The 14,326-nt window shown below is 46.1% G+C and overlaps 1 protein-coding gene across 2 annotated transcripts in view; it reads left to right on the top strand.

Annotated features, from left to right (window-relative positions):
* The window catches only part of LOC138580989 (serine/threonine-protein kinase NLK2-like), a 370,858-nt gene that overhangs the window by 74,541 nt on the left and 281,991 nt on the right, over positions 1-14,326 (top strand). For both annotated transcript variants that reach the window (XM_069651967.1, XM_069651968.1), the window contains exons 3-6: positions 6,559-6,614; positions 8,337-8,443; positions 8,548-8,633; positions 14,093-14,302. In XM_069651967.1, the coding sequence (XP_069508068.1) occupies positions 6,559-6,614; positions 8,337-8,443; positions 8,548-8,633; positions 14,093-14,302 (459 nt within the window). The remainder of the gene's footprint in view (positions 1-6,558; positions 6,615-8,336; positions 8,444-8,547; positions 8,634-14,092; positions 14,303-14,326) is intronic.

Raw genomic sequence — 14,326 nt, 5'->3', positions numbered from 1 at the left:
AAAATAGGTTTGCTGGATGTTGTGACAATTTATCAAATGTTATAAATTCTCAAGGGGGAGCCCCTTTCCATGAGGCCAGGGAGATGGGGCTACTACCTGAACCTGGGGGTGGTATAATGTGAAAGGATGTCATGGGGAGGGACGGTTCTCTCCCTCTTCCGAGAAGGAGGAACGCCTTGGTAGAACTGTCCACAATATCCCCAACCTAACCTTCCCAACCCTTTACCATCTTTTAACCAACCTCCCTTGCTAGCATTTGCATTTGCTATTATGGCCTTTTACTGACTCCAGTACTGATGTGAAGAATACCTTGCAGGCAGGTACTGGCATGAAGAGGAACAACAGATGTAGCAATAAAACTTCTGTGACCTCAGTGGAGCGTTCTAGCATTCCACAAAGAAACTTACCTGTACAGACTTTAAAAAATGAAGAGAGACTTGACACAAGGTCAAATTGTCCCCAGAGCAACATCATTCATGGGAGCTGTTCAGTGTGGGAGATGAAAAGGGCTGGAGACCGGGACGCCGTTGGAGGAGGCGGCTGGTCTGTAGCAGGTCTGACACAAGACGATGCAAGAAGCTGGCGAGACAGTAGCATAGACTCCTGGAGTAGGTTGACCGGGCGGTCTGTAACGGGTGCTGCTACTGCAAGGAGCCAAAGGCTGCAGCGACGCTGCAGCTACCCAGAAGCCGTTAGAAGCTGCCAAAGACCAAGACCATGCCAGTGCAGACCCCAGGAGAGACCGGACCTTGGCAGGAAGATCCCAGAAGGTACAGGAGAGAGCCAGCTGACCGAGTAACGGCACAATCAACCACTCAATCCTCCTTGACCGCCTCCACTCCCTAGGAATCCGTGGAAACTCTCTCGTGGATAGCATCCTTCCTCAACAATAGGAACCAAATAACCCTCCTCTCCTCCTTTTGTTTCTGCCGCCTGACCAGTCAATACCGGAGTTCCACAAGGAGCGTGCCTATCAGCCCTCCTGTTCAACCGCTATATGTCCACCCTCCACGAATAATCCGCTCGCACAATATTCTGTGCTACAACTACGCCGACGACACCCAACTAATCCTAAAACTTCTTAATTCAAACCCCAGCAGCCAGCCCGACCTTGCTTCCTGCCTCCTTGACTTTGATCACTGGATGACCACAAACCACCTCCTTTTAAACCCCACCAAAAGTGAAATCCTGGTGTGTGGCAACACCAAACTTCTTCTACACCCTCTACCCTGGCCATCATCCATGGGCAATCCCCCGACAACCTCAACCTCAGTAAAAAACCTTGGATGCGCACACGACTCTGACCTGACCCTCTCCCACCAAGTCAACGTGTCTAAGTCCTGCCACTACCACCTCAAAATTCTTAGGCGCATTTTTCCATACCTCTCCTTTCCCAACAGACTTACCGCGGTCAAATCAATTGTAATGTCAAGACTGGACTATGCTAACTCCCTCTACCTCGGAGTCCAAGCATACCACCTGACTAAACTACAAAGGGCACAAAATGCTGCAGCCAAACTGCTACTCGCACTTGGCCCAAAAGATCACACCTCCCCAGCTCTCAAAACTCTCCACTGGCTCCCGGTTGGACAAAGGGTGACCTTCAAAACCTTATGCATCTCTCACCGAGCAATGCATAAAACCGGACCTCAATACCTTCAGGACAAGCTAAAACCCTACCATCCACCGTGCACTCTTAAGATCAAGCACTGCCCGCCTCCTAGTGATACCAAACACCAACTCAGTCAGGTTAGGTGGATCATCATTCTCAGCCTTGGCACCCACTCTGTGGAACTCCCTTCCACCCCACATTCAACTGACCGAAGACCTCATGTCTTCCTGCAAATGACTGAAAACGTGGCTTTTCCCTTAAAAACCTGACGCTTAGCACAAACAGAATTAACAACCACAATAAACGGATGAATCAAAGATAACAATCCAACATAGAGTCCCGATCAAACAAACAGAAAACTAAAACGGCCAGTGTAAATAAAACGGATGATGTGGGTGGAGCGGGGAGATACGGATGGATCAGAGGGGGGCGGATGGAACAGACGGAGCGGAAATACCACGACGCCCACGATTATGACATGTTCCTTCTTGGGTTAGATTCCTTCTCTAATTTCAATCATAAATGTTATGAAAGGCAGACCGAAAGTCCACTTCTTAATGTAAAATCATCTTTACTGATTTCCTCCTCACAAACCAAATACCCTTGAAAAAAACATGTCCCCCTTTCTTTCTGAAGCAAATTCTACATGACAAGATGCAACTAGGCCAAGCATTGTTGAATAGAGGTGCAGAATGAGTCAGCTGCAGATGCCTGAACACTCCTAGAAGGTATTCCAAGATAGTGGTGACCTAACCAGCAGCATATAAAAAATGCAAACCAAACAGGTGATAGTAATTACCTTAAACGGAGCCTCAGTTGAACGGATTTGAAAATCCTTTTGGAGGAAACCATCCTTCAGTGAATCAAAAGTCCTGAAAAAAATGCACAGTGGCCCCAGCCAATCCTATGGGCTGAGATGAAAATGAAGACCCCCGAATAACAGTTGACGAAAACCGCTATCTGAGAGGAGATAGTAAATGCATCTTTCTTCGATTGTGCTTGCGAAAGGTAACGCAGTGAATAGCCCACAAGAAGGGATGTTGAATGAGGGGCATGTACACTAGCGGGCCCTCAACCAAGCAGTGAAACCAGATCTATAGACTTACCAGAGAGGATTCTCCTTGCAGAAGGGTAATATTTATATAGTCTGCCTGATAGGGTTCCTGAATTTGGGGTCCTGAATTTGGGGGGGGGAGGGGTTCGAAATAACCATTGATGACACTGGTGTAATGGGGGCCCCTGCAGCCCCTGGGTGTGGGGACCCCATGCTGTCCATGCCCAGCAGGGGGCCCCCCTGAGCAGGGCTTGCAGGGGCCCCCCACATTTTGTTTTACTCCAATGATTTCTTTATTGGCATGAAAGGAGAACAGGCATGATTGATAGAAAAATGAATGCTGAGAACTCCAGGGTCTGGCAGAAACCAACTGTCAATGTTGAGAAATCAAGTGTCTGGTAAATGCCTAAAGAGTGGTGAATAATCTCAGGTTCTGTGAGAGACTGTCGGGTGCATGCTATGAGAGATTTGGGTGAAGAAGAAAAACCAGAAACCTGTGAGTTCTTAAGAGTCATTGTGTAAGCAGGAAGACTAAATAAGTGTCCATACTGTATACTGTGAGTTAACCCTGCAGAAAGCATTCCATGAGAACATTTCAGCTTTGTTGTTGGACTAGGGTTGGATATTGTAGCGTCAAATTTGTGATCTCTTTTGTTGGCCACTCCTTGAAACTTTTGCGTTCTAATGTAGGGTAGCCAGGAGGCTCAAGACTTGAAAGATTAGGATTTGGAACTTTTTTGTTGTCCATTTCATTGAACATTGACTTGCAGATTATGGTGTCCATGCAGGGACAAGGACTCTTAAGCTTATATTAAGATCTTGATCATTTGTACCCTCTTCCCCAGACCACCCTTGTTTGTCTAGCCATTTCCATAGTTCCCATAGGAGTTTGGTTAATCAACACCCCTCCCCTGCCCACCCCCTTGCATCCCCAGCAGATTACAGAAAAAAACAGTCTTTTGAACCACATCGGCCGCCATGTGTTAATTTATCTTGCCACAAGTGGTAGGTCATAAAGGGTTGGGCGGGTCGGTTATTCTAGGAGTATGGCATTATGTACTGGCGCTTGCTATAGCATGTACGGGAGGAGGACAGGGAAGGAGGCATCTTGAGATGGGTGGAGCTGGCCGTTCCAGTCACTGCTAGGAGTTGTAGTATTGTGAGTATTCTCTGTTGAGGTTGTTCTAGCTGCATGTTCCAAACACAAGGGTGTTGGTGTAAGCCCTTTTGTGCCCCTTTTTCTATCAAAGGTCTTTCTGGATTTTTTAAAGCAGTTTGGGAATCATGAATTACTCGGAGCCTGGAAAATTTCAAAAAGAAAACCGCAGCATTTATAAATACAACAAAGTTGTATTTGTTTGCGGTGACTTCAGCTTTGAGCCCAGGAGACTCAAAGCTGAAGCCACAGCAAACAAATATATATTTTACGTTTTCGGTGCTAAACGAAATAAGCACTTAACTGAACGCAGCCTTCCTAACCTGCATTCTCTGCTCTCCGGCAGTAATGAAGCAAAAGCTACCCACTGGTAGCTTTGGTTTATTACAGCTGGCTGGCTTTTTCTTCATTAGTGCCGCAAGGGCAGAGTTTAACAGAAGCACAGGAGGCTCATCCATTTCACAAAATGGATACCTCCTAGTGCTTGAAATGTGTGACTTTGAGCCTCATTTGCTCAAAAGTTTAAATGGGATCTTTCTTAAATATTTTTTATATAGATTTTTGATCATGGCCCATCTTTTGAGCCACTACAATTTTAGAGTGAACTATCCCTTTAAGAAAACCACAATCTGAAAGCTGGTCATATTAGTATGACCAAAAACCTTCACAGATTTAATTGGCTCTTGCTCCAGAAGTGTTGGTCATGAGCCTTTCAGGTCCCTTTAGGACTGTGCCAACACTTGGGAAGGTGGAGAGTTTAGTGGATTTGGGGATTCGCAGCAAGAGTCTCCACAATAAAATGTTGACTACTTTCATCCCTAGTTTTCAAATGGAAGCCTTTCTTTTAGCTTCTGAAAGGGAAGGGAAGAGGAAGGGAACCTTTCCCAGAGTAACCTTTCAGATGGTTCAGTGGAGAGCGTTCTCTTCTCACAAAAAATTTTCTTACCTTTTACCTACTTTCCAACAACAAAAAAAATCAAAGCACACTCACATTGTAAATTTCACAGGTGGACCTCTTCCTTCCCCATTTCCTACCGCAAACATACTTGCCTCCAGGAAAACCTCTGCCTTTTTCGCTCCTTCTCGCTAACAATGACTGCTTCCTGAATAGAGCCAGGCCTCTCCCACGCTTATTAATCTCAAATCTTGAACTGAAGGGCCAATGATAAAGCGGGCAAGGGAAACGGAACTTACAAGCGGAGGGAAGGGCTTATACAAAGATCTGAAACTGCCTCCGGGCTTGAAATCTTAAACCATCCCCTTTCAGGTGACCTATCTCAGCACATTATCCAATCCCAAAACTACCCAGCTCCCCCAACCCAGATGCAACCAATATGTCTAAGCCCTAGAGATGGGCAATTGAGACCACCCTATAAAGGTTCAGTCTGCAGGATTACGTGATTAATGCAGATTTGATAAGTAGTGATGTGGAAACTCTTCACAATAAATATTTTTGGAAGATGCAAGACACTAGGAGGTTATTTCTGCTAGTTGAGACTGGTGTCTAACACAAGAAGCCCATTGTGCTGCACAACCAGAGGTGCATTTGCACTATGCAAATGCCAGTTGCCATAGGCTAGTCTTTTATTACTGAGGCGCAGTGCATGCATGCCTACATAGGAAAATGTGAATTGATTTGAATAGATTCAATTAGTAAGACATCTACATCTATATTAATTTATTCCATCACTGAAAAATGGTTGGCATTTTCATACAAATGGAAGAAACCTGATTTTAGTGCAGGCAGGGCCAAAAGATTAAATGCGTGCTGTGGTCCTTGAAGTTGTGCAGACCCCACTATTGCTCTTGTTAAAAATAACAGCAAACATTTCCCCTTTGGGTGACAGGAGCCAAAATTGACTTCCCAATTTTGTATTTTTAATTTTATTTTACTCACTACTACTCTTATAGCTGTAACCTTTCTGAGATGGCCTAGTGCATCACCACACATACTCCTCTTCCTCCCTTCCATCTGACCCCCACAAGCTCAATCGAGAAGATGATGCCCATGTGAGCTTTCTTGTAGCTTCCATCTCCTACTATCTTAAACTAATTGTGCAGCTGAGACCATTTCTGTCACAGGATAACTGTTCCATTATTGGTGCCAAGTTGGAGTATGGGGCCAATTTGCTACAGGGCATAGGGAAAGGAGAAATTATGCGTCTCCAGGTGATCCAGAATAATGCTGTCCGCATAGTAAAGGGCTGAAGAAGTGCAAACATGTTTCTGATGCTAGGAGTGATCTCCACTAGCTCGCTATAGCCAGTAGAGTGAACTCCGTCTCTTGTGTTACACAAAAATCTCTATATGGATGAAGTCCAGCCTATCTCTCAATCACCTTTCTTGGTTGCCAACAAGGACACTAAGATCGAACAATACGGGGCTACTCAGCACACCATGAACCAAATTAGTAGGGGTTAACCAGGGGTCATTTGGCTATGCGGCACCTAAGAGCTGTAATGCACTGCCTCTCGATTTTGAGGTTGTGCCAATCTATCTCTACTTTGCTTTTTCGGTATACCCTAGTCTTAACTACTGCACCTCAGCCAGGTGTGGGCTGTCCGCCCTTTCCTAGGCATAGTCCCTGTTTTTATATGTTATGATTATATGTTGCACGTCCTGTTAGCACTATTATGCCTCCGGGCCAGTGACATGCGCTTTACACACATCAATAGATAGATAAATGATCAAAATGCAGCCATTATGTATTCTCCCTCCTTTCCCATCTATTTACAGGTGCTCTCAGCGTTGGATATTCTTCAGCCACCTCAGATTGACTGCTTTGAAGAGATGTATCCTTTGCTTTTTCACTGGCGGCCCATAACAGATTAAATATGACATTTTTGTATTTGACTGCTTTGCCTTTTTTCTTTTGTTTGAGTCTGTGTTGTTGGAGTGCCATTTACTTAACAGAAAGGATGGTTAATTCACGGAACACTGCGATGGAACATTCAGAGACCTAGGCCAGAGCTAGCTTTATGAAGCACATTTATCATTAAATGGAGATGTGCACAGTGGCAGGCTGTCCATTATGGGCCACGATGCGATGCCACAACACTAATTGAAAAGGGAGCTTGCTTTCTGAGCCGGCTTACTCGGTCTGTTCTGAATGTGAGCGCTCTGAAGTTTGTTCCAGTTGGTGCCGACAGACACAGAAGCTGAATCCAATGGGCCCCTTGTGTGATGGACTGCCCAACCACACGTAGTGGCTTGCAGGGCTGTTGACCCTCTCAGCACAAGATGTCACTTGTGAGCAATGAACCATTAAGGCCCTCTGAGTGAGAGTCCTGTTATGTTGAACACCGTGCGTGGCATGGCTCTATCGGACTGCTTCCCTCCCCCCTGATTTTAGAGCATACGTTCGACTTAGAAGAGACTGCCACATAGTTCACTCACAGCTTCATGTTTCTGCCCCCTTTACACCCTCCCACCAGGAGCCAGGCAGCAGTAAGGCGAGCTGCTGATCTCAAAGGGGGGAGGGGGGCAGAGCAGGTAAATCTTAAAGGGTTTGCAATTTCTGCAGAGGATATGATTGGAGTAACAGGGAAATGAGACAAACGTAGGACAGAACTGTGGCAGGCATATCAACATGGTGCAGCAAAGGAACAAAGATAATAACTGGAGTCTATCAATGGGGCAGATATGGAGCAATGAGTGATCGTTTTTAAATTTACTTGCGCAACATCTGAGATGTAAAATGCAACATTTTCACTTTTTCTTCTTGGATACTAGTGGAACCCTTTCAGATCATCCTGAATACATTCAGATTATCTTGTGTATCAAATCAGGGGCATTTACCTCCACTTCTCGAAATATTAACCAGCATCCACTTCTTGAATGAAAGGAAGAAGGCAGTAGAGTCTCGGGACTGTTAACCTGAAAACTGATTAATACAGCACAGAGAAGAGGACAAAGTGAACCTCTTTCTAAAACCGTGCTAGTAAAGCAGGTTCCTTGCATAGATGTAGACTGTGTATTGAGCATCATCTTACCCTTGTGTTCTGGATGTAATGGTGCCTTGGCATTTCTAGAAAATCAGTTTTCTTAAATCCTCTACAGGGTTTGAAATTCGGATTCAATGAGCAGGAGCTAAAACCAGCACCTGGGTGTTGGGCATCACCCAGTTAGGCAGGAGCAACCGCAGAGGAACCAGGAGCTACCAGGGATGCTCCTCTAACGTTTTTACCATTTTATATGAACCATTGTTTTTAAAAATGTGTATTAGATGTGTTCTAATTTTCTTTTCATTAACATTCTCGATTACTCCCAAGTGATCACATTTACATGTTTGGAAGGCACCAGTTGGCCATAGGGGACAAAAGTTGCTCCTGGTAGCTGTTGGTTTCAAGCTAACCAGGCTCTACTATGCCAAATAGCGCCCAAATCCCATCGATTCCGAAACCTGTTCCCTGGCTCTTCCGGGGATAGCAATGTTTCAACCCCCCCACAACCCCAAAATTGAACACTGGATATTTAAATGTGTGCTGTATTCTCCTTGACTTCATGTGGCCGAGATATGTCATCACAGAACTGATGCAGAGCGACTTGCACAAGGTGATCGTGTCGCCACAGGCCCTCAGTTCTGATCACATCAAGGTGTTCCTCTACCAGATCCTGCGAGGTATCATTCACCGCTGCACCACAGATGGGCAATCTCTATTTCTAATTTGGGTAGTAGAGGATACAGTCTTTCTAACATACCCATCTCAACTTGCACCTATACAGGTTTGAAATACTTGCATTCTGCTGGGGTACTGCACCGTGACATCAAGCCAGGGAATCTGTTGGTCAACAGCAACTGTGTCCTGAAGGTAAGTCATGTACATCTAATGAAGCAGCATCTGCACACTGCTTGCTTGGATTTCCAGAGGAGCACGGTGAGCAGCAAGGCCCTTCCAGGAGCGCCTTAATTTTTAAATAATCTTGCAGGCCCGAGGCCTTTTCTGATTTCCCCCCCCAGCAGCCCGCGCCCACCCCGTATCCTATTCCTGCTTTCCCTTCCCTCCCGACCCGCCCAGGCACCTTCTCATTGGTCCTCTCACCCTTCATCACTGGTCCTCCCAGGGCAGCCCTCTGCCTGGCAGCCCCCTGTGGCTAAGGGCCCCAAGGCCAAGGCCGGCTCCAACAGAGGCGGCTCCAGGAAGTGTCAGCAGGTGTCCGCAGGGGAAGCCAGTGGCCAGCCGTCGACCTGTAACTACAAGGACCAGTAAGGTAGGAGTGGCCCAGGGCTGGGAGAGGAATAGCCCGGTCTCCCACTATACAGGTCTCTCGAATTTAGCAGGGCTACTGTCCCCAATTGCACTGTTAGACTGCATTGATAAGCCTCCACACTGCATTGTATGATGTTGTGATCGCACTGCTAGGCCTCTCTCCGACTATACAGGTTTCTCAAATTTAGCAGGGCCTCTGCGCCCACATTTCTTTCTGTGTCATTTACATTGCATTGCCAGGCCTCTTGCCCACTATATAGGTTTCTCAAATTTAGCAGGGCCCCTGTGTCCAGACTTCTTTTTGTGTCATTTAGATTTCATTGATAGGCCTTTCCCCCACTATACAGGTGTCTCAAATTTAGCTGACCAACTCACTCTCAAGTGGAACAGAACCCACCAGTGAATTACTGTGGAGTGTCAATCTGCTCACGCATCACAAGGCGCAAGTCCGAGCTGTGCCCCTCCAAGCCACTCTTCAACTAGCAGATTCCCTCCCCAAACCCCATAGCTAGCGCACTGCAGTGAACCGCGCTCAGGGAAACGGACACTAAAGAGAGCCACCGATAGCACCCAACTAAACAACCCTTAACCACCTCCCCATCCCCTCTAAGGACAGGGACTGCACGAGTCGCCAACTTCAGCCGGAACACCACTGACAGAGCCCAAACTAGTAGCTGACAGCTTTCACACCCACTACTACACCACAAGGCAACCAGACCAAAGCAGAACCAACTGGACATCACCAAACAAAAGATTAAACAACTCTCAAGCCTATAATGCCGTGCAAAAGACCCATTCCAAGGAAAAGACGAAGAGAGGAAAGAACAAACACTCCAGAACAGCAACTAAGAACGACAATGATAGATTGCACCCCCACAGAAAGGAACACAAATCGAACCAACACTGAGAGAAGAGACAAATCCCTCTACCTAACTCCATACCTCGCTGACAGCTGGCAACCACAGCAATCCAACCCAACGTTAGAAGCAGCAACATCAAACAACCTAACACAAGCGAGCAGAAAGATGAACAACACAAAAAAAAAACATGCACACTACCTGTGCGAAACACCCTACATCACCAAAGCAAAAGGAACTTCCAATCAACAACCACAACTTGCTGGAAGATGAACACGATGAAAACAAAAATAACCGAAGACAGAACCTAGAAGAACTCTTCTTAGACGCTGACACCCCGAAACCCACAGCTCAACAAGAGATGGACCAGGAAGGAAACCTCAACATCGATCAGAAGACTACCTCGACAAAGTCCAAACCATACAACACCTCCAAACTTCACTGCAATCTAATAAACGCAAGATCCATGTCAAAACGCTCAACAGAGATCTTCGACCTACTCGACGAGAACGGCATTGACATCCTGTTCATCCCAGAAACATGGCTGGACGACAACTACAAAATCACACTCACAAGCAACTTAAATGCCTGCAAATAAACAGGAAAAACAAAAAAGGAGGCGGCATCGCAATAGCTTTCAACGAACACCTTAAAATTAAAACTGACGAAACCACTCCACATCCTCAACTGCGAAACCATGGTAATGCACCTAATGGCGAACCCAAAAACCAACATCACATTCATCCTGGTGTACAGACACCGACATATGATGCAACATTCGTCGACAACTTCATAGAAGCCATCACAAACTTAGCCATCAACCATGAACACCTAATCATCCTGGGGGACTTCAACATCTGGTTTGAAGACAATCCCGCCAACTCCCAAAACTCACTGATTGAACAACTCGCCACCATGAAACTACGACAACTAGTCAAAGGGGCAACACACTCGGCAGGACACACCCTTGACGCAATTTTCACCAACGAAAACTCATCACCACGGCACCACCAATACAAATACTATGGAGCGACCATCTCCTCATCCCATTCGTTATCACTCTGCCTACTCAAGTCTATATCCAACCTCCAAAACTCTCAACCATCACAGAGAGAAACTGGAAACATGTCGAAGAAAGTAACCCATTCGAACAACTGGAATTAACCAGACCCTCAACTACAGAACTAGAGCTAGCTGACCTAGACGGGAAAGCAGAGATACTACACAAATGGATTGCAGATACAATAGACAAGATCGCCCCAGGAAAACCGTTCACCCCATCAAAAAAAAGAGCAATAGCAAAATGGTTCACCCCACTACTAAGCGCCATGAAAACAAAAAGATGGAACTGGAATGGAGGAAAGAATACAACCACAAAATTAAAAACACTGTGCCAGAAACAAATCCGCGCATACAAGACGGAAATTCAAAAGGCAAAGAGAAGACATTATGATGACAGAATCACCAATGCCGCCAAAACACAAAAAGAAATGTTTAGCATCATTAAAGAAATGAGAAATCCACCAGGCTGCGACAACACCCCAACCACCTCAGAAAAACTATGCAATGACCTGGCAGACCACTTCAACAAAAAAAAAATCAATGACATCCGACAAACCATACAAAAGGGACCAACCAACCACAAAGTACAACCCTCCGAACCTAACACGGAACCACAGCACAAACTCCAAAGCTTTCCTGAAATATCAGCAGAGGCATTGCTGGTAAAACGAAGCAAGAAAGCAGGATCACCTATGGACCCATGTCCCCCAGACATCTACAAATCAATCCTCACGCAAGGAACACCAGGAGAACACTACAGAAACCTTCTAAATCTTTCACTAGCAACAGGGACTGTACCGAGGATCTTCAAATCAGCATAAATCAAACCACTCTTGAAAAACACAAGTGGCGACGTAGAAGACCTCCAACTACAGGCCGATCTCCAACATCCCCTACCCGACAAAACTTCTAGAAACCTACGTATATAAACTAACCCAAGAACACGTAGAAAAACACCACCTGCTAGACCAAGCTCAAGTCGGTTTCAGACCAACAAGAGGAACGGAAACGGCACTACTATCCATCTGGGACGACCTCAAAACTAACGCAGACTCACACTACCTCAGCCCTTATTCTGCTCGACCTCTCCGCAGCCTTTGACCCAGTGAGCCACGACACCCTGACCATAAGACTAGAAGACCTAGGCATAACAGACACAGCCCTACTCTGGACCAAATCATTCCTAGCAGAAAGAACAGAAACGGTATGAATTAAACCATTTAAATCCACTCCACGAGTTAACGACTGTGGAGTGCCACAAGGATCATCACTATCTCCACTATATTTCAACATCTATCAGACTCGGTCATCAGAATCTTCAAAAAATACATCATTGCATGCTACAACTACGCAGATGATACTCCAATCATCTACAAAATCAAAGACACTGATGCTGATCATTCAACCCTAATCGACTGCCTTAAAGAAGTCTTCATTTGGATGAATGCCAACAACCTGAAAATCAACCCAGGAAAGACAGAAATCATGATCGTATCCAAAAACCAAGTGAACGAAACCACCATCCCGTGGCCTACGGAAATGGGAAACGCTCCAACACCATCGAAGGTAGTAAAAAATCTGGTTGTCCTAATGGACAACACCCTAACCTTAGAACCACAAATAAATGCAACAGTGAAGAAATGTTTTTTCCTCCTCCACACGGCAAGAAGAATTCTACCTTTCCACTCCTTCACGCACAAAACACTCACTATCGTCGCCCTAATCATGTCAATAATCAACTAGGCAAACAGCCTCTACCTCGGAATACCAGAACACCTCCTGAAGAAACTGCAACGGATCAAAATGCAGCAGCAAGACTAGTCCTCAAACTATTCAGAAGAGACCCCAGCCCTAAAAACACTACACTGGCTCCCAATTAAACATTGCATCACCTTCAAAACAATGTGCATAACTCACAGGGCAATCGGTGGACAAGGAGTAGAATTCCTATAAAAGAAAATAACAATCTACAAACCAACAAGACCCCTCCGATCAAGCAACGAAGTCCGCCTAGAAATCAAACCATACCTTAAGAAAAAACTTGGAGACAGCTCCTTCTACCACTTAGCTGCAAAATCTTGGAACAACATCCCAAAAGAAATCGGACACAGAAGATCACCTAAAAATCAGGAAATCACTAAAAACCTGGCTCTTCAACACCACTGATTCAAACTGAAAACCGAAATGGAGAAAAGGACTAAACTGGAAAGGACACGGAAAGCCCCAGAAATGACAGGGAAGCTCCCACGCCACCCGGACGGGTGACACCGGATAGACTGGAACTCAGACGACACGCACGGAGACAGTCAACTACCCCACCCGCCGCTTAGTTACCACCAGGTACCACAGTGTTGTGGAATTGCCGAGATATTGGCAATTAGCACACAACCTGACTCGTTGACATTGGCAGGTGCACTGGCCATAGGAGAATGAAGGGAGGACAGGTGGGCTATGAGAGAGCCTGATGGAGGCAGGGACCAGAGGAGTAAGGAACCTTGAATGTCAGAGGGACCCAGATCAGGACAGGTGCATCGGGGAGACTACACAAGCCCAGCGCCTCAACTCAGGATAGAGATGCCAACTAACCAACTCCACTAATAATTTCTCATCTGCATACATCGCTCACGTTCCAACACAACCAAAACCTACAGCACAACAAACCGCACAAACTTCACTACACTACACTGCAACAACAAAACAATAAAGACACATAGACTCGCATAACGGCACACGACGACTACCGGCCGCAAACTCCCCAGGCCCAGCCAATGGACCCACCGGGCTGAGGTCGCCAACAGCACATCACTGCTCTCCGGCACTTTTCCTGCTTCCTCCCACTAACTCAACCTCCCTACCTCTTTCAGAGCCGCCAGAGCGCCATGGGACCACTCCGCTGGTGATAGTGCGCGGTACAAATGTCCTTTAATATTAACACTATGGTTCAAAAATAAAAACCACATTCTCTGTGCAGTTAATCGTTTCTCATCCATAGTTTGGGGCATCGCTTAATCTTTTGCTCAGTGTTCCAACACCCAAATTGTTGCATACCTCTGTGGGACTTTTTGAGATTCATCGTAAACTGTTGGGTGTCTAAGACTGGTGTCAACAGACTGTTCTTCACACCTTCTGCTTTGCCTCCAGATCTGCGATTTTGGACTGGCCCGGGTGGAGGAGCCGGACGAGTCGCAGCACATGACTCAGGAGGTGGTAACCCAATACTACCGTGCCCCTGAGATTTTGATGGGCAGCCGCCACTATACCAGCTCCATCGACATCTGGTCTGTTGGTTGTATCTTCGCAGAGCTACTGGGTCGACGCATACTTTTTCAAGCGCAGAGTCCAATTCAGCAGGTGAGTGGGGATCTGCTGGGGAGA

Source organism: Ambystoma mexicanum, chromosome 3p (assembly GCF_040938575.1).
Source record: "Ambystoma mexicanum isolate Mex_15411 chromosome 3p, UKY_AmexF1_1, whole genome shotgun sequence".
Classification (NCBI taxonomy): Eukaryota; Metazoa; Chordata; class Amphibia; order Caudata; family Ambystomatidae; genus Ambystoma; species Ambystoma mexicanum.
This window is presented reverse-complemented; position numbering and strand designations above follow the sequence as displayed.